Raw genomic sequence first — 25,665 nt, forward strand, 5'->3', positions numbered from 1 at the left:
AGGCCTCCTACTCTCCCTCGACCTCTTCATCTCCAACTGCCATCGAGACATTAACCGCCTCAACCTCTCCACCCCTCTCACCCACTCCAACCTCTCCCCCGCAGAACGGGCAGCCCTCCGCTCCAACCCCAACCTCACCATCAAACCCGCAGACAAGGGTGGCGCAGTGGTAGTATGGCGCACTGACCTCTACATCGCCGAGGCCAGACGCCAACTCTCCGACACCACCTCCTACCGCCTCCTCGATCATGATCCCACACCCGAGCACCAAACCATCATCTTCAACACCATTCACGACCTCATCACCTCAGGGGACCTCCCACCCACAGCCTCCAACCTCATTGTTCCCCAACCCCGCACGGCCCGTTTCTATCTCCTTCCCAAAATCCACAAACCTGCCTGCCCTGGTCGACCCATCGTCTCAGCCTGCTCCTGCCCCACCGAACTCATCTCCACCTATCTGGACTCCATTTTCTCCCCTTTGGTCCAGGAACTCCCCACCTACGTCCGTGACACCACCCACGCCCTCCACCTCCTCCAGGACTTCCAATTCCCTGGCCCCCAACACCTCATCTTCACCATGGACGTCCAGTCCCTGTACACCTGCATTCCGCATGGAGATGGCCTCAAGGCCCTCCGCTTCTTCCTGTCCCGCAGGCCCGACCAGTCCCCCTCCACCGACACTCTCATCCGCCTAGCTGAACTCGTCCTCACACTCAACAACTTCTCTTTTGACTCCTCCCACTTCCTACAGACTAAGGGGGTGGTCATGGGCACCCGCATGGGCCCCAGCTATGCCTGCCTCTTTGTAGGTTACGTGGAACAGTCCCTCTTCCGCACCTACACAGGCCCCAAACCCCACCTCTTCCTCCGGTACATTGATGACTGTATCGGCGCCGCCTCTTGCTCCCCAGAGGAGCTCGAACAGTTCATCCACTTCACCAACACCTTCCACCCCAACCTTCAGTTCACCTGGGCCATCTCCAGCACATCCCTCACCTTCATGGACCTCTCAATCTCCATCTCAGGCAACCAGCTTGTAACTGATGTCCATTTCAAGCCCACCGACTCCCACAGCTACCTAGAATACACCTCCTCCCACCCACCCTCCTGCAAAAATTCCATCCCCTATTCCCAATTCCTCCGCCTCCGCCGCATCTGCTCCCACAATAAGACATTCCACTCCCGCACATCCCAGATGTCCAAGTTCTTTAAGGACCGCAACTTTCCCCCCACAGTGATCGAGAACGCCCTTGACCGCGTCTCCCGTATTTCCCGCAACACATCCCTCACACCCCGCCCCCGCCACAACCGCCCCAAGAGGATCCCCCTCGTTCTCTCACATCACCCTACCAACCTCCGGATACAACGCATCATCCTCCGACACTTCCGCCATTTTCAATCCGACCCCACCACCCAAGACATTTTTCCATCCCCTCCCCTGTCTGCTTTCCGGAGAGACCAATCTCTCCGTGACTCCCTTGTTCACTCCACACTGCCCTCCAACCCCACCACACCCGGCACCTTCCCCTGCAACCGCAGGAAATGCTACACTTGTCCCCACACCTCCTCCCTCACCCCTATCCCAGGCCCCAAGATGACATTCCACATTAAGCAGAGATTCACCTGCACATCTGCCAATGTGGTATACTGCATCCACTGTACCCGGTGCGGCTTCCTCTACATTGGGGAAACCAAGCGGGGGCTTGGGGACCGCTTTGCAGAACACCTCCGCTCAGTTCGCAACAAACAACTGCGCCTCCCAGTCGCAAACAATTTCCACTCCCCCTCCCATTCTCTAGATGACATGTCCATCATGGGCCTCCTGCACTGCCACAATGATGCCACCCGAAGGTTGCAGGAACAGCAACTCATATTCCGCCTGGGAACCCTGCAGCCATATGGTATCAATGTGGACTTCACCAGTTTCAAAATCTCCCCTTCCCCTACTGCATCCCTAAACCAGCCCAGTTCGTCCCCTCCCCCCACTACACCACACAACCAGCCCAGCTCTTCCCCCCCACCCACTGCATCCCAAAACCAGTCCAACCTGTCTCTGCCTCCCTAACCAGCTCTTCCTCTCACCCATCCCTTCCTCCTACCCCAAGCCGCACCCCCAGCTACCTACTAACCTCATCCCACCTCCTTGACCTGTCCGTCTTCCCTGGACTGACCTATCCCCTCCCTACCTCCCCACCTATACTCTCTCCACCTATCTTCTTTACTCTCCATCTTCGGTCCGCCTCCCCCTCTCTCCCTATTTATTCCAGTTCCCTCTCCCCATCCCCCTCTCCGATGAAGGGTCTAGGCCCGAAACGTCAGCTTTTGTGCTCCTGAGATGCTGCTTGGCCTGCTGTGTTCATCCAGCCTCACATTTTGTTATGTTGGCTAAGGCCTTGAATATTTTGTTATTTTTTTTAAGAAGTCACAGAACACAAAACAGCCTGCAAATTATTCCCCTAGGTGGCAGTCAGCATCCTGCATTCATATTTTAGAAAGCTTTTCTGGAAGCTATTTACGAATTACATGTGTCCTCGTTACAGAAATAATAATTTCTGAGAAAATAAAATTCAAATTTCAACATTCTTACATAACATATGCATTTAACTATCAATTTTGGCGAATATATTCGAGAAAAATGAGAAATTTATTTATAGTAAATTAACAAAAATACGTAATTTATTGATTAAAAGCCTCAACAGTATATGTATGCCATCTTTGCTGTTCGTATAATCTTACCCATCTAAAGAATACATCCTCCCTCCCCCAAAAAAAATACAAATGCATAAAATATGGTAGCACATAACTACAACATTTAATAAAGGAGTTAATGAGAGTGAAAAACCAGCCCAGGAAAAAAAAAATCACTGTTCTATAAATACTGTATCTTTTTAATTTCCAGTAATTTTGATTGTGGAATGAAGTGCGAAGAATGGTTGAGGGATTGCTGCACAGGTTTAAAGCAGGTTAGCTGACACTCATTGTTAAGTGCTGGGTGCACAGTTATTTGCTCAAGCAGTGGTGGAATACTAATTACAAATAAGGTGGAGCCAACGGGTGTGTACAAGTGGAATTTTGATTAACAACAAGAAGCTGATTTGCAGCAGATTTGTGGACTAGTTATTGATGACAATGGCCTTCTGCCTGCCAACAACTCTGTGTTCTCAGCAGCCCCAAGAACATCTTTCAAAGAGTTATCAAAAATAAATTATTTTAACCCCTGTCACCCATCCCTTGTTGTCCCAAAATGGCAGTATGATTCTGGACCCCTTGCAGACTTTGTAGTGACGAGATTTCCACGATAGGAAAATCCAGGAATTATCCTGGCAAAGATGAAGGAAGTCCAGCCTGTGTAATCTGGGCAGGAGATTAGGATGTTTCCATAACATCGTTATTGTTGTTGTTCTTCTCAGTGATAGATACTGTTGAGCTGTCTAACCTTGGGTGTCAAAACAAGCTTGCTTAATTGCTGTGGGCATCCTATTGTTCATACACACAGTGATCATCAGGGACGATGCCAAATTAAGTGGTAGGGATACCAATCATGTTGACAGTTCTATCCTGGGTAGCATTGATTAATGGGTATTCTATCATACTTCTCTATTCAGTCTTGTAGATCACGGAGAGGTATAGAAGGGACATGAGGTGAGTAACTTGTTAACAAGCACCAAACCCCTGCTTGGCTAGAGTAAATTATAAGTACTGAGGTTACAGCAGTGTTTTCTCCAAGTTGTACTGAACACAAAAAATAATGTTGAGAAGAGGAAAGCATCAACAGATAACAGGGCTTCTATTAGGACAGAAATAAGAAACAGCAATTCCAAATTCAATGTAAGAGGATGTTTACAAATGTAAAACGCCGTGTTAATATGCTAAGATACAAAAGTCAAATTGCTTTGGATCAGTAAACTAGATACCAATTCATTTTTGGCCATAGGCATCTCTCACTATATCACTGCTGTAGTAAAACATTAGCCATATCTAGTACTGTGTGTAACACAGCAATTTGGATTATCAAGCTAAACAATACAGAGCTGATATGTGGTGGATTGCAAAATGGCCACACAGATAGGCAGACATCGGTGTATGCAAACTTTTCTTTAAAGTCCCACACGACAGTCTAAAAAAATAACTGCATCACTTTAAATATTACAATTATGAAAACCAGTAATTCACTAAACAAAATACTACTGGTACATGAAATTACAAATGTGTTAAAATTAAATAAAAAGTTAAATCTTGCAAACACCTAACCTGTGTGTCTTTCCATGTCATTATGAAGCTGTTTTCTATCTCCATCTGTTTCACTTGATCTTCATTAACCTATTTCAACCACAGAAATACTCATCAAAACTTAAAAGAAATTGTGAGTTAAGTAGCTGTAGGTGGCAAAAAAAAATTACCACTCCATTCATTGCATGAAGGTAAATCTCGGTACATGAATTGGGACTAGCTTTCTTATTTGCACCCAGTAAATCTGACAGTAGTCTCCTCCTCCCTAATTCTTGGTTATTTGTTCTTTATGTTTTTACAGATATTTTTCTAAATTAAAAATTGATTTTTGCAGTGCATCTGGAGGATAAAAAGAATTCTGATTATTGATTTACTAAGGGTTTCTAGGGGAAGTGAGCGGAATGTCTGTGTGAAAATGAGAAAATTGAAGGAGGAATTCTTGTCAGAAGGTTAAATTTTCCATTGCATACCATTTTCTTTACGGATTTTCGATTATTGTTTGTAATCTTACATCAGTTGTTGAGTTTTATATTTATATATACCCTTCCTGTGTGCCCTTCAAGCCAAAGATGACTGTGTTTAACATCTGGGGTGTTTTGGAGATTTCTAGAAGGTACCCAAGTGACTGTCAAGGCCAAGGTCTGTCTAGGAGTGCCACTAATAGATACTATTGAAAATGTAGTTTTGACTGAGTTGCTGACTCAGGATTTTATCTCCTTTCGTTTTTTTCTCTGCCTCTGATATGCACTTGTTTTCTAAGGAGGCCATTACAATTTTTATCTGGTTACATTAGGTGCAGTGATCCAACATCACCCAGGAAATGTAATCGACATCAGAACTCCAAAGTGAAGACTTTGGTGTCTTTGTAGCACTTCCTTTGACTGCCATGGAAGCATAGCCCAGACTGAAGCTCTTCTAAGATGATTCACTTTGGTAACTGAGTGTCGGGTATTTTGATTACACCATCAGTTCAACTGAGTTGTGGTCGTCTTAATTTGTGAGGATGCTTGACATGCTATCTTGGATGAGCACCTTGGTATTTTGTCCTGTTGTACATATGCATGCACTCAGAGTCACACACAATCGACACATACATTCAATGTATGTACAAGTATACATAAATATAAATACACACACATATCTTAAATAAATATTGTTTTATCTCCCCGAATTCTTTAATCAGGTGGCCAAAGATCTAGGTATCTAATATTCATTGTGTCCTCCAAGTATTTGACTTGGTCAAAGTCCATCTCCAAATATCCACTCAGCTTTGCCCTCCTCCGCTCCCTGCCAAAACACACACATACACAATTGTCTCTATAAATACCACTTATTCCTAGATCCAACAGTTCTAATGAAGTCACTGGTCTCCAAACGTTAACCCTGCGTTCTTCCCACAGATTCTGCCAGACCTGCGTTTTCCCAGCAATTTCTGTTTTGCTGAAGGTGATTGAAACCCTCGTGAGAGGTCACTTTACAGCTTTCATGGCACTTTATTGGTGGCAGAACAGCCTGCACTATGTGCAAGTCCGGCAGTCACTGGAATTGGTGGGACCTCGAGCAGAAGTGAGGACTTCACCCTCTAACCCAGTGCAGACTGCTGTGCAGCCCAGCCAAAATGGTCCAATGTGATTGGGCCTGATGTATCACAGGCCCAGCCTGGTGATCTCAGTGGCAGCCAATGAGGATGACTCCTTCTGGAAGATTTGCTTCTCTTTGTATGTTTGGGATTTCCCAATTTGGGCCCAACAGAGTCTCTAAGTCGATAAGAAAATTCCATTGGATCAGGAGCAGACTGTTTTGTTCCATGAATCTATTCTGTATTCAGCTTGCTGACAGAGGTCTGAATGGCTATCCTATTTATCTGCATTTGCCCCAGATTCCTCAAAACTCTTACCCAATTAAGCCAAGTTAATGCAATCTCTTCATTGTTAAACCCTTTAAGGCCTGAAATAATTCTGACTAATCTGCACCCTATCTTTTCCAAGGTCAATATCAATTTTTTGAGGTTCAGTGCAAAAGCTGAAGGTGATATTCCTGACTGGTTTTAAGACTCGATATAGCTGAAGCTTTATTTCCTCACTTTATAATCCATTTCAAATTATCTCTGACTGGGATTAAAAGGATTCATTTCATTTTAACAGAGGCCACTGAAAATGGAAAACTTTCACCAGAAAAGTTTGTTAGCCTGAAACCGCAACCCTTTGTTTCTTCATTGATGATATCTGAACTGAACTTCTTCAGCATTTTCTTTTTAGATATATCAGATTTCCAGCATGCTTAGTATTTTGCTTTTAATATTTAAGCACTTGTCTCACAACTGGCAACCTATGCACGATACATTAACTTTTTTTGTTTTTATTAATTTATGGAGTATCAGTGTCACTGGCTAGGCCAACATTTATAGCCATTGCATTGATGCCCTTGAGAAGACAGTGGTAAACTGCTTTCATGAACATCTGCAGTTCATTTCATATAGGTTCAGCTGCAACGCTGTTAAAGACGGAGTTTCCAGTTTTTTACCAAGCAACACTGAATCAAGATAGTGAATGACTTAGAGGGGAACATGCTGGTCCTGGTGCTCCCATGTATCTGCTGACCTTGTCCTTCTCAATGGCAGTGGTTGAGAGTTCGGAAAGTGCTGAATAAGGAGACTTGGTGAACTTATGGAATGCATCTGGCAGAGAGTACACACCGTTACTACTCAGCATCAGTGTTCGAGGGAGTGTACAAGATACTTATCAAGTGGAATACTTTAGTGTGGATGGTGTCAAAGTTCTTCACTTTTGTTGCAGCTGCACCTATCCAGGCAAGTGGGGAATACTCCATCACACACCTGGCTTGTGCTTTGTAGATGGTGGACAGGCTTTGGGGAGTCAGGATATGAATTAATTGTTGCAGGATTTTCAATTTCTGCCCTGCTCTTATAGCCACAATATTTATTTGGCTAGTCTAGTTCAGTTTCTGGTCAAGGGTAACCCCAGAATTTTGATAGTAGGGTGTCCCAGTAATATAAATGCCTTTGACAGTCTTTCTCCCCATCTGTTAACGTTTCACAAAGCTCACTTGTTTAACCAAGCTCTGAGGTCATCTCTCCCAAATTTATCCTTCTTTGACTTGGTGTTCTCTTTCTCTATTGCAGATCTGTAAAGCACTTTGTGAAGCTCTCCTACATTGGAACAGTTATATAAACACGAGGAAATGTTGTATGATTGGTGTTCTTTCAAACTTTTAACACAACTTGCAAACTTTGTGAAGTTTGGGGAAAAAAAAGAAAGAATTCATCTGACGAGCATATCCTTAACATTCTGACATTCAGTTTCAAAGGAAGGAAATTTTCATCAATAAAATGTAAATGCATCGTCTGTTCTTATCTGTTAGTTAAGGTCTTTCATACTTTCTCTTTGTACACAATTCTGCAAGGTTAGCCGTCTACATAGGACAGAATAATTACTTTGGTGACATCAATTATTCCAAAAATGAAAACTTTTAAAAATACATTTTAATGGTCAGATGAGGTCAAGACTAAATCTGAATAAAGAAGAAAGCGTAAGTCTCAAATTTATAGTTTTGTAGTTAGCATATGAAATGTGTTCAATACCATCTTTGTAAATGTATGATTACCTATTTTTAGAAAAAAAATCAATAGAAAGTATTAATTGCTTGATTTAAAAAACTGCAATGTGTATAGAATTCATGACCAATCCATTTCCAAAAATATGTACTTACACCAAAGAGTTGAACGTATAAATTGATTAGATCCTCAATGACATTAACTTCTTGTTTGGTTTGACCTTCTGTTTGGAATAAGTAGGGTGAAAATACCTGAGACAAACTGTGCGTGTTCATCTGATTCATCTTTGAACATTTCTGCACCCTGTTGGTGGGTGACGGGGGAGAGAAGGGAAAAGAAAAGTAAGATAACATCCATGCAATGTGACTACCTGATTGATATACTATAGAGCTTTATGCAAACCATGTCTTCGTTCTACGCAAGGAACACTATCTGAACTCTGAGTGGTACACCACCACCCTTCCTTTACTGTAGAACAAAAAGTCATTGGGGCGTGCAGTTTATAATTTTGAAGAAAAGGTGAGTAGAGTACAGACACTTTTTGACTGAAGCTCAAACCGTACACCAAAACATGCAACCTAGGATCCAGCTAATATCTCTGTCTTACGAAAAATAGGCCAGCTTCATACCTCACCAACAGGAAGGAAAGTGTATTCAGTGGCAAGTGGCCTCAGTAGGGGACCTGTGGGAGCAGACCTACCGTTCACTCTAGCCTACTAGCTAGATCCACGAATGCAGTCAGATCCCAATGACATCATTTAAAAAGGGTCTCCGCTTTAGGCATGATAACAAAGTGTGAAGCTGGATGAACACAGCAGGCCAAGCAGCATCTCAGGAGCACAAAAGCTGGCGTTTTGGGCCTAGACCCTTCATCAGAGAGTGGGATGGGGAGAGGATTCTGAAATAAATAGGGAGAGAGGGGAGGCGGACCGAAGATGGATAGAGAAGACAGGTGGACAGGAGAGAATAGGTAGGGAGGGGATAAGTCAGTCAGGGGAGGACGGACAAGTCAAGGAGGCGAGATGAAGTTGGTAGGTGGGAAATGGAGGTGCGTCTTGAGGTGGGAGGAGGGGATAGGTGAGAGCAGGAACAGATTAGGGAGGTGGGGTTGAGCTGGGCTGGTTTTGTGATGCAGTGGGGGGAGGGAACGAGCTGGGCTGGTTTTGGGATGCAGTGGGGAAGGGGGAGATTTTGAAGCTTGTGAAGTCCACATTAATACTATTGGGCTGCAGGGTTCCCAAGCGGAATATGAGTTGCTGTTCCTGCAACCTTCGGGTGGCATCATTGTGGCACTGCAGGGTTCCATTCTAGATGGCGGAAGTGTCGGAGGAGAATCTCCCGCTGCCTCACATACCACGCCACCAACCTCCAGACACAATGCATCATCCTCCGACACCTCCGCCATCTACAAACCGACCCCACCACCCAAGACGTTTTTCCATCCCCACCCTTGTCTGCCTTCCGCAGAGACCACTCTCTCCATAATTTCCTTGTCCACTCTACACTCCCCTCCAACCCCACCACACCCGGCACCTTCCCCTGCAACCGTAGGAAGTGCTACACTTGCCCCCACACCTCCTCCCTCACCACCATTCCAGGCCCCAAGATGACTTTCCATATTAAGCAGATGTTCACCTGCACATCTGCCAATGTAGTATACTGCATGCACTGTACCTGGTGTGGCTTCCTCTACATTGGGGAAACCAAGCGGAGGCTTGGGGACCGTTTTGCAGAACACCTCTGCTCGGTTCGCAATAAACAACTGCACCTCCCAGTTGCGAACCATTTTAAATCCCCCTCCCATTCTTTAGATGACATGTCCATCATGGGCCTCCTGCAGTGCCACAATGATGCCACCCAAAGGTTGCAGGAACAGCAACTCATATTCCGCTTGGGAACCCTGCAGCCCAATGGTATCAATGTGGACTTCATAAGCTTCAAAATCTCCCCCTTCCCCAGTGCATCACAAAACCAGCCCAGCTTGTCCCCGCCTCCCTAACCTGTTCCTCCTCTCACCTATTCCCTCCTCCCACCTCAAGCCGCACCTCCATTTCCCACCTACCAACCTCATCCTACCTCCTTGACCTGTCCGTCCTTCGCTGACTGACCTATCCCCTCCCCACCCTTACTCTCCTCTTCACCTGTCTTCTCCTCTATCCATCTTCAGTCCGCCTCCCCCTCTCTCCCAATTTATTTGAGAACCCTCTCCCCATCCCCTTCTCTGATGAAGGGTCTAGGCCCAAAACGTCAGCTTTTGTGCTCCTGAGATGCTGCTTCGCCTGCTGTGTTCATCCAGCTTCACACTTTGTTATCTTGGATTCCCCAGCATCTGCAGTTCCCATTATCTCCGCTTTAGGCGCAGTGTATTTCGGATGACCAGAATGTGAAGAGACCACTGGTGATCACCACTTGTCCCATTCCCTAGTGCCTCTCCCATCCAACCATGGTTAACAAACTGCCTTTGAACACACAAATCACATGACCAATGATCAATAAATAAGGCTGGTGGATCACTGTGCTGTGCTGTTCAAATCTTCTTGCCCTTGGATCAGTCTCCAATTCAGGCACAATGTAATTGCTAGGATCGTCATAAACCAATCATGTGCTTGGGGAACACATCCAGAGCATAAATTGTAACTAAATCAAACCTCAGGCATTATGCTTCACTAGAGTTTTGCGAAGTAAAATAAAACTTGCTGCTTGCTTGCACTTGACATTGCTGTCATTGCTTCTGTACATAATGTATATTGAGTGAACGAGCATGGAAAGGAAATACATTGACACAGACGATATGAGGGGTCATGGAGTCAGGTAGGAGGTATAAGTTGGCATGGAAGGCGTGAAGAATCATTTCAGATAGGTAGAATTCATAACTTAGCATAGGGATGCAGTATGAGTTAAGACCTTATGAAGTTATCTTCTGACGCTTGCCCAAGTTCAGTCTATGGTTTGCTACTCCACTGATTGTCCATGAACCACAAGCCCTTTAAAAGCTGGCCTGACCTCATTTAAAAAGGCGGGGAGAGGTGGGGCTATAAGATGCCTTTGCCAAAATGGAGTCATGTAATGCCAGTAATGTAAGGTACGGTTTACTGTGTGCATCCTTATGCATACCCAGGAGTTAGGGGTGCAAGGAACGAGGGTAGAAATCCAGAATTGAGTCTCAACGGTCATTTTTAAGGGATCACAGGGTATCCATAATTCTTTCTAAGTCCAGTCCTCAATGTTTCAATGGTCTGATACTGGATCTTCACTATGTATAGCTCTAAGCACAACTAAGTAAGTGGGAGATATGAGCAATTAAGTTTTGAAAATAGTATTGAGCTTGAAGATCGTATTTGAGAGGTACGAAGCTCGACATGGAAAACAAGAAATGGAAAATAGTCCTCAGCAAACTGTTCTACATGGCTTTAGCAGGCTACAGAAAACAGAATTTAGCATGTAAGCAGGCTATTAACATACAATTTGGATTAAAAAAAAACTCAGTTTTCATTGACACTTTATATTAGGGAAGCCTTTCGAGGACAGTAAGGACATGACAACATAACAGTCCAGTCTATCCATAAAAAGGAATATAAAAATAGTGACTAGAAATGTCAAAACTGCAGATGGGACTAAGTGATCTGGCCAGTCAACAAGTACAGACCTGGTCTAAGCAACAAACAATTCATTTGACTCGACTGAATCGTTTATGTAAGGCTTTGTGCAACATTGTGTGACATTATTGATGGTGACTCTGTGGTTCTGAATCTGTTTAAATATACCCACATCTCTAAGCAGAGCTTGCATCTGAATGATTTATCAATACCATTTAGTTCTCTGGTTCAGCTTTAATCAAGTGAGGTCTTAGGAGGGAGGCCTTACAAAGTCAACAGAAAACACTTTGATCTTATGGTCCCAAAATTTAAAAAACAACACATGCACACTCTAAAGCTTCACAGAATTAAAAAAAAAATTCACCAAATTGAAATGAGATTAAAATCACTGAAGATGATTCTACTGGCCTGGGATCTATGCAGATTTGTCTCAGATTTCAAAAGAGAAATCAATTTCAAATGTTTAAAAAATTCCAATTTTTTGACAATTTAACTATGATAAATACATAAGATATTCCATCCATATTTTTATCAATTCTGTTCTAGTAACTTTTTTTATTTAGTCCAGAATTTTGAGCAAATCATACACTTAGGACTGTATCTGATGCATCTGTATGTATGCTATATCAATAATATTCAGAAGAAAAAAATGTAAATTATTGAAAATCCTCAATATGGAAAATAGCTAGTTATGAATGAAGGACAGCAACATAAGATTTTGTTTTTTATACTGTTTCATGGAATGCAGGTATTGCTGGCAGAGTCTGCATTTGCTGTCTGTTCTCTATCATTATCTTTGAACCGATGGTTTTGCTGGTTCATTTTGAGAATGGTTAACCATACGGCTGTGGGTCTGAAGCCACATGGAGTTCAGACAGACCAGTTAAGGATTGCAGATTTCCCTTCCCTAATGGACATTTGTGAAGCAGATGCACTTTATGGCTATCAATGCGACTCATTTTGTATTCTAGATTTTGGCGGTAGCTGAATTTAAATTCCACAAGCTGCTGTGGTGGGGGAGGCGGGATTTGAACTCATGTACCTAGACCCTCTGAATTACTAACCCAGTGTCATGACCACTACACTGCTAAGCAAAATTGAAAATCAACTTCATTGCAACTGACAAAAAAAAAGTCTGATGGCCAACTATTTCATGTTTTTTTTTCTTTTATGTTTGTTTAAAACTTCAGACAAGCAGTTATCATTCAATGGTGAGTTTTGCTTAAAATAATTGATTTGACAATCATACGGGTCTATGCATCATTGACCCTCCCTTTCCACTCACACACACATACACACATGTATATGTATAGAAAGCAGCATTGTTCAAGTTCTCATGTTACATATTCTCCTTCTATAATCTCTTAAGAATTGTCTGACTACTTATGCTCAAGGTGAAGATGTCACTGTTGGAGAATGGAAACCATTTTCCCTTTTAGCCCAGTGTCAGCACTCTAGGGTCAAGAGTAGCCTGCACCACATACAAAGTTAAGCTTCATCAGAGGTATTCCAAAAATATACCGAACAACCATTTTAGATCATCTTGTACAACAAGAGTGCAAATTTACTTTCTACATCACATGTCCTGGAAGCTTCTTCAAAAGATATTAGAATTCAGTTCCAACCTAATATCAGTGTCTCCTAAGAGTTCAGTTAGCAAACCCAAACTAAATTCACTTAGGATGTTTGATCAAGAGAAGAGATATTCCCCCATCAGTTATACGTGCATTAAACTCCAGTTCCAAGTGACGAAAGAGTATCATCTCTTATTGTTTCATCCATTCTCTGCTTCTTTATTTCAATGTTCTGTTAGTTTCAGTGAACAGATTATATCAGTAAAAATCATCTATGTGATGTATTGAAGAAGTTAATTAACAACTCAATGCAAAAGGTGAATAGAATTTATACACACCATTGTTATAAGGAAACTGAAAAACCTGCAGGTTTATCAAAATGAGTCACTAGCAACCAAGAAACTTCAATATATTATATTTATTCTCTGATGCACAGAGTGCATCAAGCATCAGTAATATTAATTGATTGTTTTAGCATGCACTCTAAAGACACACGTATGCCCATACCAACTCCTTTGTGGTGCTTTTATTGTCAATAAACCCCAATTAATATTTAATTGATTTCTACAGATTTCTGAGCACAAGGGTAACATATTAACCATCAAGCATTCAGTGAAGGGGTTACAGTGAAATTTTAACAGCATAAGAACTGGGCAGGGACACAGTTAATATGGAACTGGGTATGTGCCCACACCAATCCCATCCTGATTGGTCCAGACAGTACATTATCAGTATAAAATGCTGCTGCGCTGCATACATTAGTGACTTCACATCAAAAACATATAATTGACTATAAAAGCTCTTCGGGTCATCTGGGTTTCAAGAAAGAGGCTATAGAAATGGAAGCCTTCCTTGTTTTGTTATCTCAGGGTTTCATTTGCATAGATCAGGAATATGAGAATAAATGCTGGTGGACCCTCCCGTATCATCTTTCCAAAATTCACTCGTGTACAACAAGGTAAGAGATGTTGTTCATTCAAATTTTGACCCTCTTTTTGTGTAAGTTGAGACAGTTAGAGTTGAAAAAAACATTGTCATAACTTAATGACATATTGTTCCAGCTCTTCTGGCTGGACCAGACAGCAAGGCATGACTTGAACTCTAATTCCTATCTTATTACAATTGTTACGAATAACATTGGATGACATCCATGGAATAACCGAACAATATATAAAGGTATGGTTAGTAATGCTTTCGGGCAGCCAGCTGTAGCAGTTTAGCAGCAAGCCCACTTCATCCCTCTTAGATAACACTACAACGTCCTGCAGTGCTATCACAAAAAAAATGAAAAGGCATAAAAATTTGGAACACACAAGTACAGGTTGAACAGCCTTCTTCCATGCTAACATTTTTAAGATTCTTCCCTAACTAAACAATACATGGAATTGACAAAATAACTACCATGAGCACATTTTTGTTCTAATTTGGAAGTAGTTTTAGACCTCATCTATCTTCAATAATAAAGCTTATAACTAAATCAATAATTACCCTCACCACTGAAGATAGATGGAGGTAATGCTTCACCAGTTAGATTGTAAATACTGTGTCTCAAAAACTAATCAACAAATTTCAACTAAACTTGGTTTCCCTGGACTGACCTATCCTCTCCCTACCTCCCCACCTATACTCTCTCCACCTATCTTCTTTACTCTCCATCTTCGGTCCGCCTCCCCCTCTCTCCCTATTTATTCCAGTTCCCTCTCCCCATCCCCCTCTCTGATGAAGGGTCTAGGCCCGAAACGTCAGCTTTTGTGCTCCTGAGATGCTGCTTGGCCTGCTGTGTTCATCCAGCCTCATATTTTGTTATCTTGGAATTCTCCAGCATCTGCAGTTCCCATTATCTCTTTATGCACCAGACACTTGCTTTGCTATTTTTATTGATTTTATTTTCTTTTGGGTCCCAGATCAATGGATGTTGCAATTACTTTTGACAGAATATATTGTTAGGTTCCAAGAAACTCATGTTATTTTCTATAAGAAGATATACATTAACATGGGGGGGGAAAGGTTGGAAAAGAAATTTAACCTTCAAAACCATATCATGTCTACTGCACCTCCACAATGCCAATGCCAAAGAAGAGCTGCGTGCCTACCTACATGAATGTTCAGAGACTAAGTCATGATCCCCATCCAACATACTTGCATCTGACTCTAGATAGGGAATGTTGTTCTAAGTATTTCTGGAGAAATCAGCAGTAAAGTTCAAAACCAAAACAGCTTATTAATCAAACTTGATGGAACTACATTTGGTGCTTCTTCCACAATGCTCTAGACCTCAGCACTTGCTACACCAGAATACCATGTATCTGTCTGGCAAAGGTGATCATACACCTATTAATGTGTGTCATAATTGGAACAATACCTCTTCCTAGGACTGTTTCCCTCGCAATTATCACTTCCCGACATATCACTCACCGATGACGAAAATCCACAAGCTGGCGAAACCATCCACGCTGCACCTCACTTACCACTTTGTGTAACTAACTACCTGTTCAATGCAAGATAATAAAATGTGAAGCTGGATGAACACAGCAGGCCGAGCAGCATCTCAGGAGCACAAAAGCTGACGTTTCAGGCCTAGTCCCTTCATCAGAGAGGGGGATGCGGTGAGGGTTCTGGAATAAATAGGGAGAGAGGGGGAGGTGGACCGAAGATGGAGAGAAAAGAAGATAGGTGGAGAGGAGAGTATAGGTGGGGAGGTAGGGAGGGGATAGGTCAGTCCAGAGAAGACGGACAGGTCAAGGAGGTGGGATGAGGTTAGTAGGTAGGAAATGGAGGTGTAGCTAGGGCACACTTTTTGGGAGGAAGGGATGGGTGAGAGGAAGAACAGGTTAGGGAGGCAGAGACAGGTTGGACTGGTTTTGGGATGCAGTGGGTGGAGGGGAAGAGCTGGGCTGGTTTTGGGATGCGGTGGGGGACGGGGAGATTTTGAAACTGGTGAAGTCCACATTGATACCATTGGGCTGCAGGGTTCCCAGGCGGAATATGAGTTGCTGTTCTTGCACCCTTCGGGTGGCATCATTGTGGCACTGCAGGAGGCCCATGATGGAATGTCATCTAAAGAATGGGAGGGGGAGTGGAAATGGTCCGCGACTGGGAGGTGCAGTTGTTTGTTGCGAACTGAGCGGAGTTCTGCAAAGCGGTCCCCAAGCCTCCGCTTGGTTTCCCCAATGTAGAGGAAGCCACACCGGGTGCAATGGATACAGTATACCACATTGACAGATGTGCAGGTGAACCTCTCCATTGATCTGGGACCCAAAAGAAAATAAAATAAAGTCATCTTATAGGGGTGAGGGAGGAGGTGTGGGGGCAACTGTAGCATTTCCTGCCGTTGCAGGGGAAGGTGCCGGGTGTGGTAGGGTTGGAGGGCAGTGTGGAGCAAACAAGGGAGTCACGGAGAGAACGAGCTCTCCGGAAAGCAGACAAGGGTGGGGATGGAAAAATGTCTTGGGTGGTGGGGTCGGATTGTAGATGGCGGCAGTGTTGGAGGATGATGCATTGTATCCGGAGGTTGGTGGGGTGGTGTGTGAGAACGAGGGGGATCCCCCTTAGGGCGGTTGTGGCGGGGGCGGGGTGTGAGGGATGTGTTGCAGGAAATGTGGGAGACGCGGTCAAGGGCGTTCTCGACCACTGCAGGGGGAAAGTTGCGGTCCTTGAAGAACTTGGACATCTGGGATGTGCGGGAGTGGAATGCCTCATCATGGGAGCAGATGCGGCGGAGGTGGAGGAATTGGGAATAGGAGATGGAATTTTTGCAGGAGGGTGGGTGGGAGGAGGTGTATTCTAGGTAGCTGTGGGAGTCGGTGGGCTTGAAATGGACATCAGTTACAAGCTGGTTGCCTGAGATGGAGACTGAGAGGTCCATGAAGGTGAGGGATGTGCTGGAGATGGCCCAGGTGAACTGAAGGTTGGGGTGGAAGGTGTTGGTGAAGTGGATGAACTGTTCGAGCTCCTCTGGGGAGCAAGAGGCGGCGCCGATACAGTCATCAATGTAACGGAGGAAGAGGTGGGGTTTGGGGCCTGTGTAGGTGCGGAAGAGGGGCTGTTCCACGTAACCTACAAAGAGGCAGGCATAGCCGGGGCCCATGCGGGTGCCCATGGCCACCCCCTTTGTCTGTAGGAAGTGGGAGGAATCGAAAGAGAAGTTGTTGAGAGTGAGGACGAGTTCGGCTGGGCGGATGAGGGTGTTGGTGGAAGGGGACTGGTCGGGCCTGCGGGACAGGAAGAAGCGGAGGGCCTTGAGGCCATCTGCATGCGGAATACAGGTGTATAGAGACTGGACGTCCATGGTGAAAATGAGGTGTTGGGGGCCAGGGAATTGGAAGTTCTGGAGGAGGTGGAGGGCATGGGTGGTGTCACGGATGTAGGTAGGGAGTTCCTGGACCAAAAGGGGAGAAAATGGAGTCCAGATAGGTGGAGATGAGTTCGGTGGGGCAGGAACAGGCTGAGACAATGGGTCGACCAGGGCAGGCAGATGACATGTACATCATGGGCCTCCTGCACTGCCACAATTATGCCACCCAAAGGTTGCAGGAACAGCAACTCATATTCTGCTTGGGAACCCTGCAGCCCAAAGGTATCAATGTTGACTTCACCAGGTTCAAAATCTCCCCTTCCCCCACCGCATCCCAAAACCAGCCCAGTTTGTCCCCTCCCCCCACTGCACCACACAACCAGCCCAGCTCTTCCCCTCCACCCACTGCATCCCAAAACCAGTCCAGCCTGTCTCTGCCTCCCTAACCTCTTCTTCCTCTCACCCATCCCTTCCTCCCACCCCTAGCTGCACCTCCATCTCCTAACTACTAACCTCATCCCACCTCCTTGACCTGTCTGTCTTCCCTGGACTGACCTATCCCCTCCCTACCTCCCCACCTATACTCTCCTCTCCACCTATCTTCTTTTCTCTCCATCTTCGGTCTGCCTCCCCCTTTCTCCCTATTTATTCCAGAACCCTCACCCCATCTCTCCCTCTGATGAAGGGTCTAGGCCCAAAACGTCAGCTTTTGTGCTCCTGAGATGCTGCTCGGCCTGCTGTGTTCATCCAGCCTCACATTTTATTATCTTGGATTCTCCAGCATCTGCAGTTCCCATTATCACTTATACCTGTTCAATCCAATTACTTCCCATCTTCCATCCTTGTACCCACCCAGGGCGATATTCCTGAGAAAGCTCTATCAGCAAGCAGCCTTTTGGATCAAAGAATTGGAAACATGTAAAATCACTAGAAGTTTCTTCTGACAAACCTCAGCAAGCTTTGGAAAACCATGAAAAGTGTGGACCCTGCTAAAACAAGTTTATGCCATTTCAGAGCCCCTGTACAGCAAGCCTCCACCACAGGAGCCTCAGTGCAAACCTCTTATGCATTCATGAAGAAACACAATGCTGCATATCACTAAGGAGTATCTCCTGTACAGGCTAATTGTCAGGATGTACGTTAAACTCCAAAAATTATTAACCTGTCACTGATAATACAACAAAAAACAAATCAACGCACATTTACCCTCAGCAAAATGGATCAGCTTCGAGGCCATTACTCTTCACGAGGAAGCCAGGAGCAAAGATGCAGCTGAGGTTGTCCCTCTACCATTGTTCAGTAAATAAGCAATGACATTAGAAGAGGAAAATTGGGGACTAAACTTTAGATAAAAATTGACAAGCTTCCAATTCTGGACAGTGGACGTGACAACATCTCAGTGTAACAAAGCTTGCAGGTTTCCATCTGTCAGTCAATTAGTGGAGAGAATGCACGAAAAGAAGTTAACATATATCACTAGGCCTGACTGCACCACCAGGATTTTGTGAATTAAATCAAGCAGTAGTAAAGATGTCCACAGATTGAATGAGATAAAAAAAAGGACAAATCAACCTAGGGATACATTATATTGATCAGTTGAAATGTATCATTGGGAAAGGCCAAGTATATGCTGACTGCCTTATACCTAACAACTTTACAATAAGGAATTGAGAAATAAACCACACATAACTGAAAACAAAGATGAATAATAGTTCTTTCAAGTTAATTGTAGAGCAGCTAATAAGATTCTACAGTAATTTTTCACTGAGGTCAGAAACATAATGCTGTGAACTGGATCAATGCAGCACATTTGTATTATTAATGTAGCACAAAGACATCATGAATTTGAACAAACTGAGCTATTCACTATCCAAATTAAAAGCTCCAACCCATTGAAGAAATGAATTATGAAGCTTTCTGAGAATGTTCATCTCATTACATTTTAGAGATGCCAAAGATGCCAATGGAGCATCTTTAGGAGATTGAGATTAAATTAGGAAATGCAAGATTACAACCAATTTAAATGGGAGCAGTTTGTATAGGATTCTGAAAAAAAAAACAGAAATGGGCAACATTTTTTAATTAATGTGACTAAAGTTGTACAACATAATTTTATTTTGGGATTTGGATTTCAAAATCAAGGTGGATAGATGTGGGTCAATTATGGAGTCAAAAGTCATACAGCACGGAAACAGACCCTGCAATTCAACTCATCTGTGCAGATGTGATATCCCAATCTGAGCTAGTCCCATTTGACCCATGTCCCTCAAAAACTTTCCTATTCATGTTCCCATCCAGATATCTTTTAAATGTTGTAATTATACCAGCCTCCACCATTTCCTCTGGCAGCTCATTCCATACACACACCACCCCTCTGTGTGAAAATATAACATGTTAAGGTCCTTTCTAAAATTTTTCCCCTCTCACCTTAAACCTATGTCCTCTAGTTTTGGACTCTCCCAGACTGGGAGAAAGACGTTACCTATTCACCCTTTTCATGCTCCTCGTGGTGTTAGGAAGGTAGTTTTTAAACAAAGCAAAGCAATTCAAGTAAGTAATTGAGTAGAGTAAGCTAAGTGCATAAATTCCAAAGAAAGCAGACAACAGTTAAGTGTCTGAGAGATTTCTTGTGCTGTGAATGGAACACTTACATTGCTGGGCTTACAACAGACCAAAAAACCCGTTAAGTTTAGTTTTGACTTCAGAATACAAGGTTCAAGGTCTCTGCTCAGAAGAAACAGAAGTTCAGTTGGAAGAAAAGTTCTTCTTAGTAGGAGAATTAAGCGTTTGGTGACTATAGCTGAAATGTTATAGTCTATGAAGCTTCAATGACAGGAGCGTTTGGATAGAAATCTTTTACTAAACGGAGCTGAAGACATTTTGATCATCACAATTTTGAAAATTTCATGTCAGTGAAATGGAAAGGAGTCATTAAATTGCCTCCACCATCTAAGGAAAATAAACTGGGAGCAGTCAATTAGATTAGAATAAGGGCAGCATAGTGGCTCAGTGGTTAGCACTACTGCTGCACAGTGCTGAGGAAACAAGTTTGATTCCAGCCTTGGGCGACTGTGTGGAGTTTGCACGTTCTCCCCAACTCTGTGTGGGTTGTGCAGGTTAGATGGATTGGCCCTGCTAAATTACCCATTGTATTCAGGGAATGTGTAGGTTAGGCACATTAGCCATGGGAAATGCAGGGTTAGGGAGATAGGGGGTCGAGATCGGATGCTCTCTGGAGGGTGAGTGTGGACTTATCGGGTTGATTGGCCATTTTCACACTGTAGGGATTCTATGAACTTGATGAGATAAGAGATAGATTTCTCCAGAATGGAGTATTCATAAAAGGATAATGTTGGGAAACAGGTTAAAACATTGTTTTGCTGTTTCCGTTCATATTTTTCAAATGATCTTATATAAATGAACATAGCATTTTTTTGTTTCATTTTGTGTAAAAAAAAATGTGTATTCTGTTGTTAAAGAACATCAGCAGACTAACAGGAATAAATTTCAGTGACTAACTCCAATGATAATTTGCCAACTGACAAAAATTAAACATATGATCTGTCAAACCAGGTTTCATTCTGGTACCTGACTAGTCCATTACCTAATGTAACAACAGTCACTGAAATATTACAAACATTAAGAGAAATGATGCAATTAACTAGAAACCATTAACTTTCACAAGATCTATTAAGCATTATTTAAATTTAGGGTCCAATTTAAATTAAGAATGAAATGTTTTTAAATATGAAAATTCTCCCATTCGATTTTATTATAAATTTTGAATTCAAGTAGTAATTGCTCAATCAGGACAGTATCCAATTCAGAATTTAACGCCTGATCTCATGTAAATTTATAATTAACTTTCTGGATTAACTCAATTTTGGATTAGCTGACCCTTTTGGAAACAATCACAAAGTGTAATGACTTCCAAGCTAAACCACTGAGAAACTACATCTGTAAAATCACTCTTTGCCCTCAAAAAGGTCTTGTCTCTTCCACAAACACTACATAAATTTTAGGCACAAGTTAGTAGAGCAAAGGCTTAGAGATCCCTCAAAGTGTACACAAGGCAAATTAACCAGCTGAAACTATACAGCTTGCCCACACTGATTATTGAAAATTACTTGCTGTTTGTCTATTCCCCAAGGTGTTATATCATATTAACTACTGTGTTATCTGGAACTGAGCAGGAAGAAATCCACCTGACAATATCAAACTGCTTCACTAAGTCTCACAGGCTAGTTAAGACAGCTGTTGAACCAGACCCAGTTATGAGATTAAAATAGTATCAGAGATAATGGGAACTGCAGATGCTGGAGATTCCAAGATAATAAAATGTGAGGCTGGATGAACACAGCAGGCCAAGCAGCATCTCAGGAGCACAAAAGCTGACGTTTCGGGCCTAGACCCTTCATCAGAGAGGGGGATGGGGGGAGGGAACTGGAATAAATAGGGAGAGAGGGGGAGGCGGACCGAAGATGGAGAGTAAAGAAGATAGGTGGAGAGGGTGTAGGTGGGGAGGTAGGGAGGGGATAGGTCAGTCCAGGGAAGACGGACAGGTCAAGGAGGTGGGATGAGGTTAGTAGGTAGCTGGGGGTGCGGCTTGGGGTGGGAGGAAGGGATGGGTGAGAGGAAGAACCGGTTAGGGAGGCAGAGACAGGTTGGACTGGTTTTGGGATGCAGTGGGTGGGGGGGAAGAGCTGGGCTGGTTGTGTGGTGCAGTGGGGGGAGGGGATGAACTGGGCTGGTTGAGGGATGCAGTGGGGGAAGGGGAGATTTTGAAACTGGTGAAGTCCACATTGATACCATATGGCTGCAGGGTTCCCAGGCGGAATATGAGTTGCTGTTCCTGCAACCTTCGGGTGGCATCATGGTGGCAGTGCAGGAGGCCCATGATGGACATGTCATCAAGAGAATGGGAGGGGGAGTGGAAATGGTTTGCGACTGGGAGGTGCAGTTGTTTGTTGCGAACTGAGCGGAGGTGTTCTGCAAAGCGGTCCCCAAGCCTCCGCTTGGTTTCCCCAATGTAGAGAAAGCCGCACCGGGTACAGTGGATGCAGTATACCACATTGGCAGATGTGCAGGTGAACCTCTGCTTAATGTGGAATGTCATCTTGGGGCCTGGGATGGGGGTGAGGGAGGAGGTGTGGGGACAAGTGTAGCATTTCCTGCAGTTGCAGGGGAAGGTGCCGGGTGTGGTGGGGTTGGAGGGCAGTGTGGAGCGAACAAGGGAGTCACGGAGAGAGTGGTCTCTCCGGAAAGCAGACAGGGGTGGGGATGGAAAAATGTCTTGGGTGGTGGGGTCGGATTGTAAATGGCGGAAGTGTCGGAGGATAATGCGTTGTATCCGGAGGTTGGTAGGGTGGTGTGTGAGAACGAGGGGGATCCTCTTGGGGCGGTTGTGGCGGGGGCGGGGTGTGAGGGATGTGTCGCGGGAAATGCGGGAGACGCGGTCAAGGGCGTTCTCAATCACCGTGGGGGGGAAGTTGCGGTCCTTAAAGAACTTGGACATCTGGGATGTGCGGGAGTGGAATGTCTTATCGTGGGAGCAGATGCGGCGGAGGCGGAGGAATTGGGAATAGGGGATGGAATTTTTGCAGGAGGGTGGGTGGGAGGAGGTGTATTCTAGGTAGCTGTGGGAGTCGGTGGGCTTGTAATGGACATCAGTTACAAGCTGGTTGCCTGAGATGGAGACTGAGAGGTCCAGGAAGGTGAGGGATGTGCTGGAGATGGCCCAGGTGAACTGAAGGTTGGGGTGGAAGGTGTTGGTGAAGTGGATGAACTGTTCGAGCTCCTCTGGGGAGCAAGAGGCGGCGCCGATACAGTCATCAATGTACCGGAGGAAGAGGTGGGGTTTGGGGCCTGTGTAGGTGCGGAAGATGGACTGTTCCACGTAACCTACAAAGAGGCAGGCATAGCTGGGGCCCATGCGGGTGCCCATGGCCACCCCCTTAGTCTGTAGGAAGTGGGAGGAGTCAAAAGAGAAGTTGTTGAGTGTGAGGACGAGTTCCGCTAGGCGGATGAGAGTGTCGGTGGAGGGGGCCTGGTCGGGCCTGCGGGACAGGAAGAAGCGGAGGGCCTGAGGCCTCAAGGCCCTCCGCTTCTTCCTGTCCCGCAGGCCCGACCAGGCCCCCTCCACCGACACTCTCATCCGCCTAGCGGAACTCGTCCTCACACTCAACAACTTCTCTTTTGACTCCTCCCACTTCCTACAGACTAAGGGGGTGGCCATGGGCACCCGCATGGGCCCCAGCTATGCCTGCCTCTTTGTAGGTTACGTGGAACAGTCCATCTTCCGCACCTACACAGGCCCCAAACCCCACCTCTTCCTCCGGTACATTGATGACTGTATCGGCGCCGCCTCTTGCTCCCCAGAGGAGCTCGAACAGTTCATCCACTTCACCAACACCTTCCACCCCAACCTTCAGTTCACCTGGGCCATCTCCAGCACATCCCTCACCTTCCTGGACCTCTCAGTCTCCATCTCAGGCAACCAGCTTGTAACTGATGTCCATTACAAGCCCACCGACTCCCACAGCTACCTAGAATACACCTCCTCCCACCCACCCTCCTGCAAAAATTCCATCCCCTATTCCCAATTCCTCCGCCTCCGCCGCATCTGCTCCCACGATAAGACATTCCACTCCCGCACATCCCAGATGTCCAAGTTCTTTAAGGACCGCAACTTCCCCCCCACGGTGATTGAGAACGCCCTTGACCGCGTCTCCCGCATTTCCCGCGACACATCCCTCACACCCCGCCCCCGCCACAACCGCCCCAAGAGGATCCCCCTCGTTCTCACACACCACCCTACCAACCTCTGGATACAACGCATTATCCTCCGACACTTCCGCCATTTACAATCCGACCCCACCACCCAAGACATTTTTCCATCCCCACCCCTGTCTGCTTTCCGGAGAGACCACTCTCTCCGTGACTCCCTTGTTCGCTCCACACTGCCCTCCAACCCCACCACACCCGGCACCTTCCCCTGCAACCGCAGGAAATGCTACACTTGTCCCCACACCTCCTCCCTCACCCCCATCCCAGGCCCCAAGATGACATTCCACATTAAGCAGAGGTTCACCTGCACATCTGCCAATGTGGTATACTGCATCCACTGTACCCGGTGCGGCTTTCTCTACATTGGGGAAACCAAGCGGAGGCTTGGGGACCGCTTTGCAGAACACCTCCGCTCAGTTCGCAACAAACAACTGCACCTCCCAGTCGCAAACCATTTCCACTCCCCCTCCCATTCTCTTGATGACATGTCCATCATGGGCCTCCTGCACTGCCACCATGATGCCACCCGAAGGTTGCAGGAACAGCAACTCATATTCCGCCTGGGAACCCTGCAGCCATATGGTATCAATGTGGACTTCACCAGTTTCAAAATCTCCCCTTCCCCCACTGCATCCCTCAACCAGCCCAGTTCATCCCCTCCCCCCACTGCACCACACAACCAGCCCAGCTCTTCCCCCCCACCCACTGCATCCCAAAACCAGTCCAACCTGTCTCTGCCTCCCTAACCGGTTCTTCCTCTCACCCATCCCTTCCTCCCACCCCAAGCCGCACCCCCAGCTACCTACTAACCTCATCCCACCTCCTTGACCTGTCCGTCTTCCCTGGACTGACCTATCCCCTCCCTACCTCCCCACCTACACCCTCTCCACCTATCTTCTTTACTCTCCATCTTCGGTCCGCCTCCCCCTCTCTCCCTATTTATTCCAGTTCCCTCCCCCCATCCCCCTCTCTGATGAAGGGTCTAGGCCCGAAACGTCAGCTTTTGTGCTCCTGAGATGCTGCTTGGCCTGCTGTGTTCATCCAGCCTCACATTTTATTATCCAGTTATGAGATTACCCAGTGTGCAATAGAGAATTAACTTGATGCCAAACTTGATTGCTATTGTGCCATGTCAAGTCCAAACAGACTGCACGTAGCTCCCAGAAGGATTCTCACTAGGTGGTTATTAAACAGCTGATGAGAAGCTTTTTATTAACACAGTTAAATATTTTTACGTTTTTAAGTGCTCCACTGGGCTACTACTAATGATTGGCAAAGTTCTCTGCTCTCCAACAAACCTACAAGGTATCCTCTTAGTATCATGAAAGACCCATACTGGATTTGTATCTGATTCAACACGCTGTAGTTCGGGACCCTTCCCATGGAGGTTATGCAGACTAGTGGACTTTACTGCACAAAACAGCAGATTAAGTGACCTAAATGTGCAGTGTTATTTGAGATAATTTCACACTGCCGTTATTGTCATACAGTCCTTTCAAGACATGACAAGATCCAAAGCTGATCTCCAAGGTGAATTTATGGTGGCTTGCACTGAAGTGCCTGAGAAAAATCAATGGGGTATTATTTTTATCTGTGTTATTATCAGAA

The 25,665-nt window shown here is 45.1% G+C and overlaps 1 protein-coding gene across 5 annotated transcripts in view; it reads right to left on the minus strand.

Moving 5' to 3' along the window:
* Positions 1-25,665, minus strand: part of arap2 (ArfGAP with RhoGAP domain, ankyrin repeat and PH domain 2) — a 326,408-nt gene that overhangs the window by 59,518 nt on the left and 241,225 nt on the right. For all 5 annotated transcript variants that reach the window (XM_059647100.1, XM_059647094.1, XM_059647098.1 and 2 more), the window contains 2 exons: positions 7,963-8,110; positions 4,255-4,323 (listed from right to left, as the gene is read on the minus strand). In XM_059647100.1, the coding sequence (XP_059503083.1) occupies positions 4,255-4,323; positions 7,963-8,110 (217 nt within the window). The remainder of the gene's footprint in view (positions 1-4,254; positions 4,324-7,962; positions 8,111-25,665) is intronic.

The sequence above is a fragment of the Stegostoma tigrinum genome, chromosome 1, assembly GCF_030684315.1.
Source record: "Stegostoma tigrinum isolate sSteTig4 chromosome 1, sSteTig4.hap1, whole genome shotgun sequence".
Lineage (NCBI taxonomy): Eukaryota > Metazoa > Chordata > Chondrichthyes > Orectolobiformes > Stegostomatidae > Stegostoma > Stegostoma tigrinum.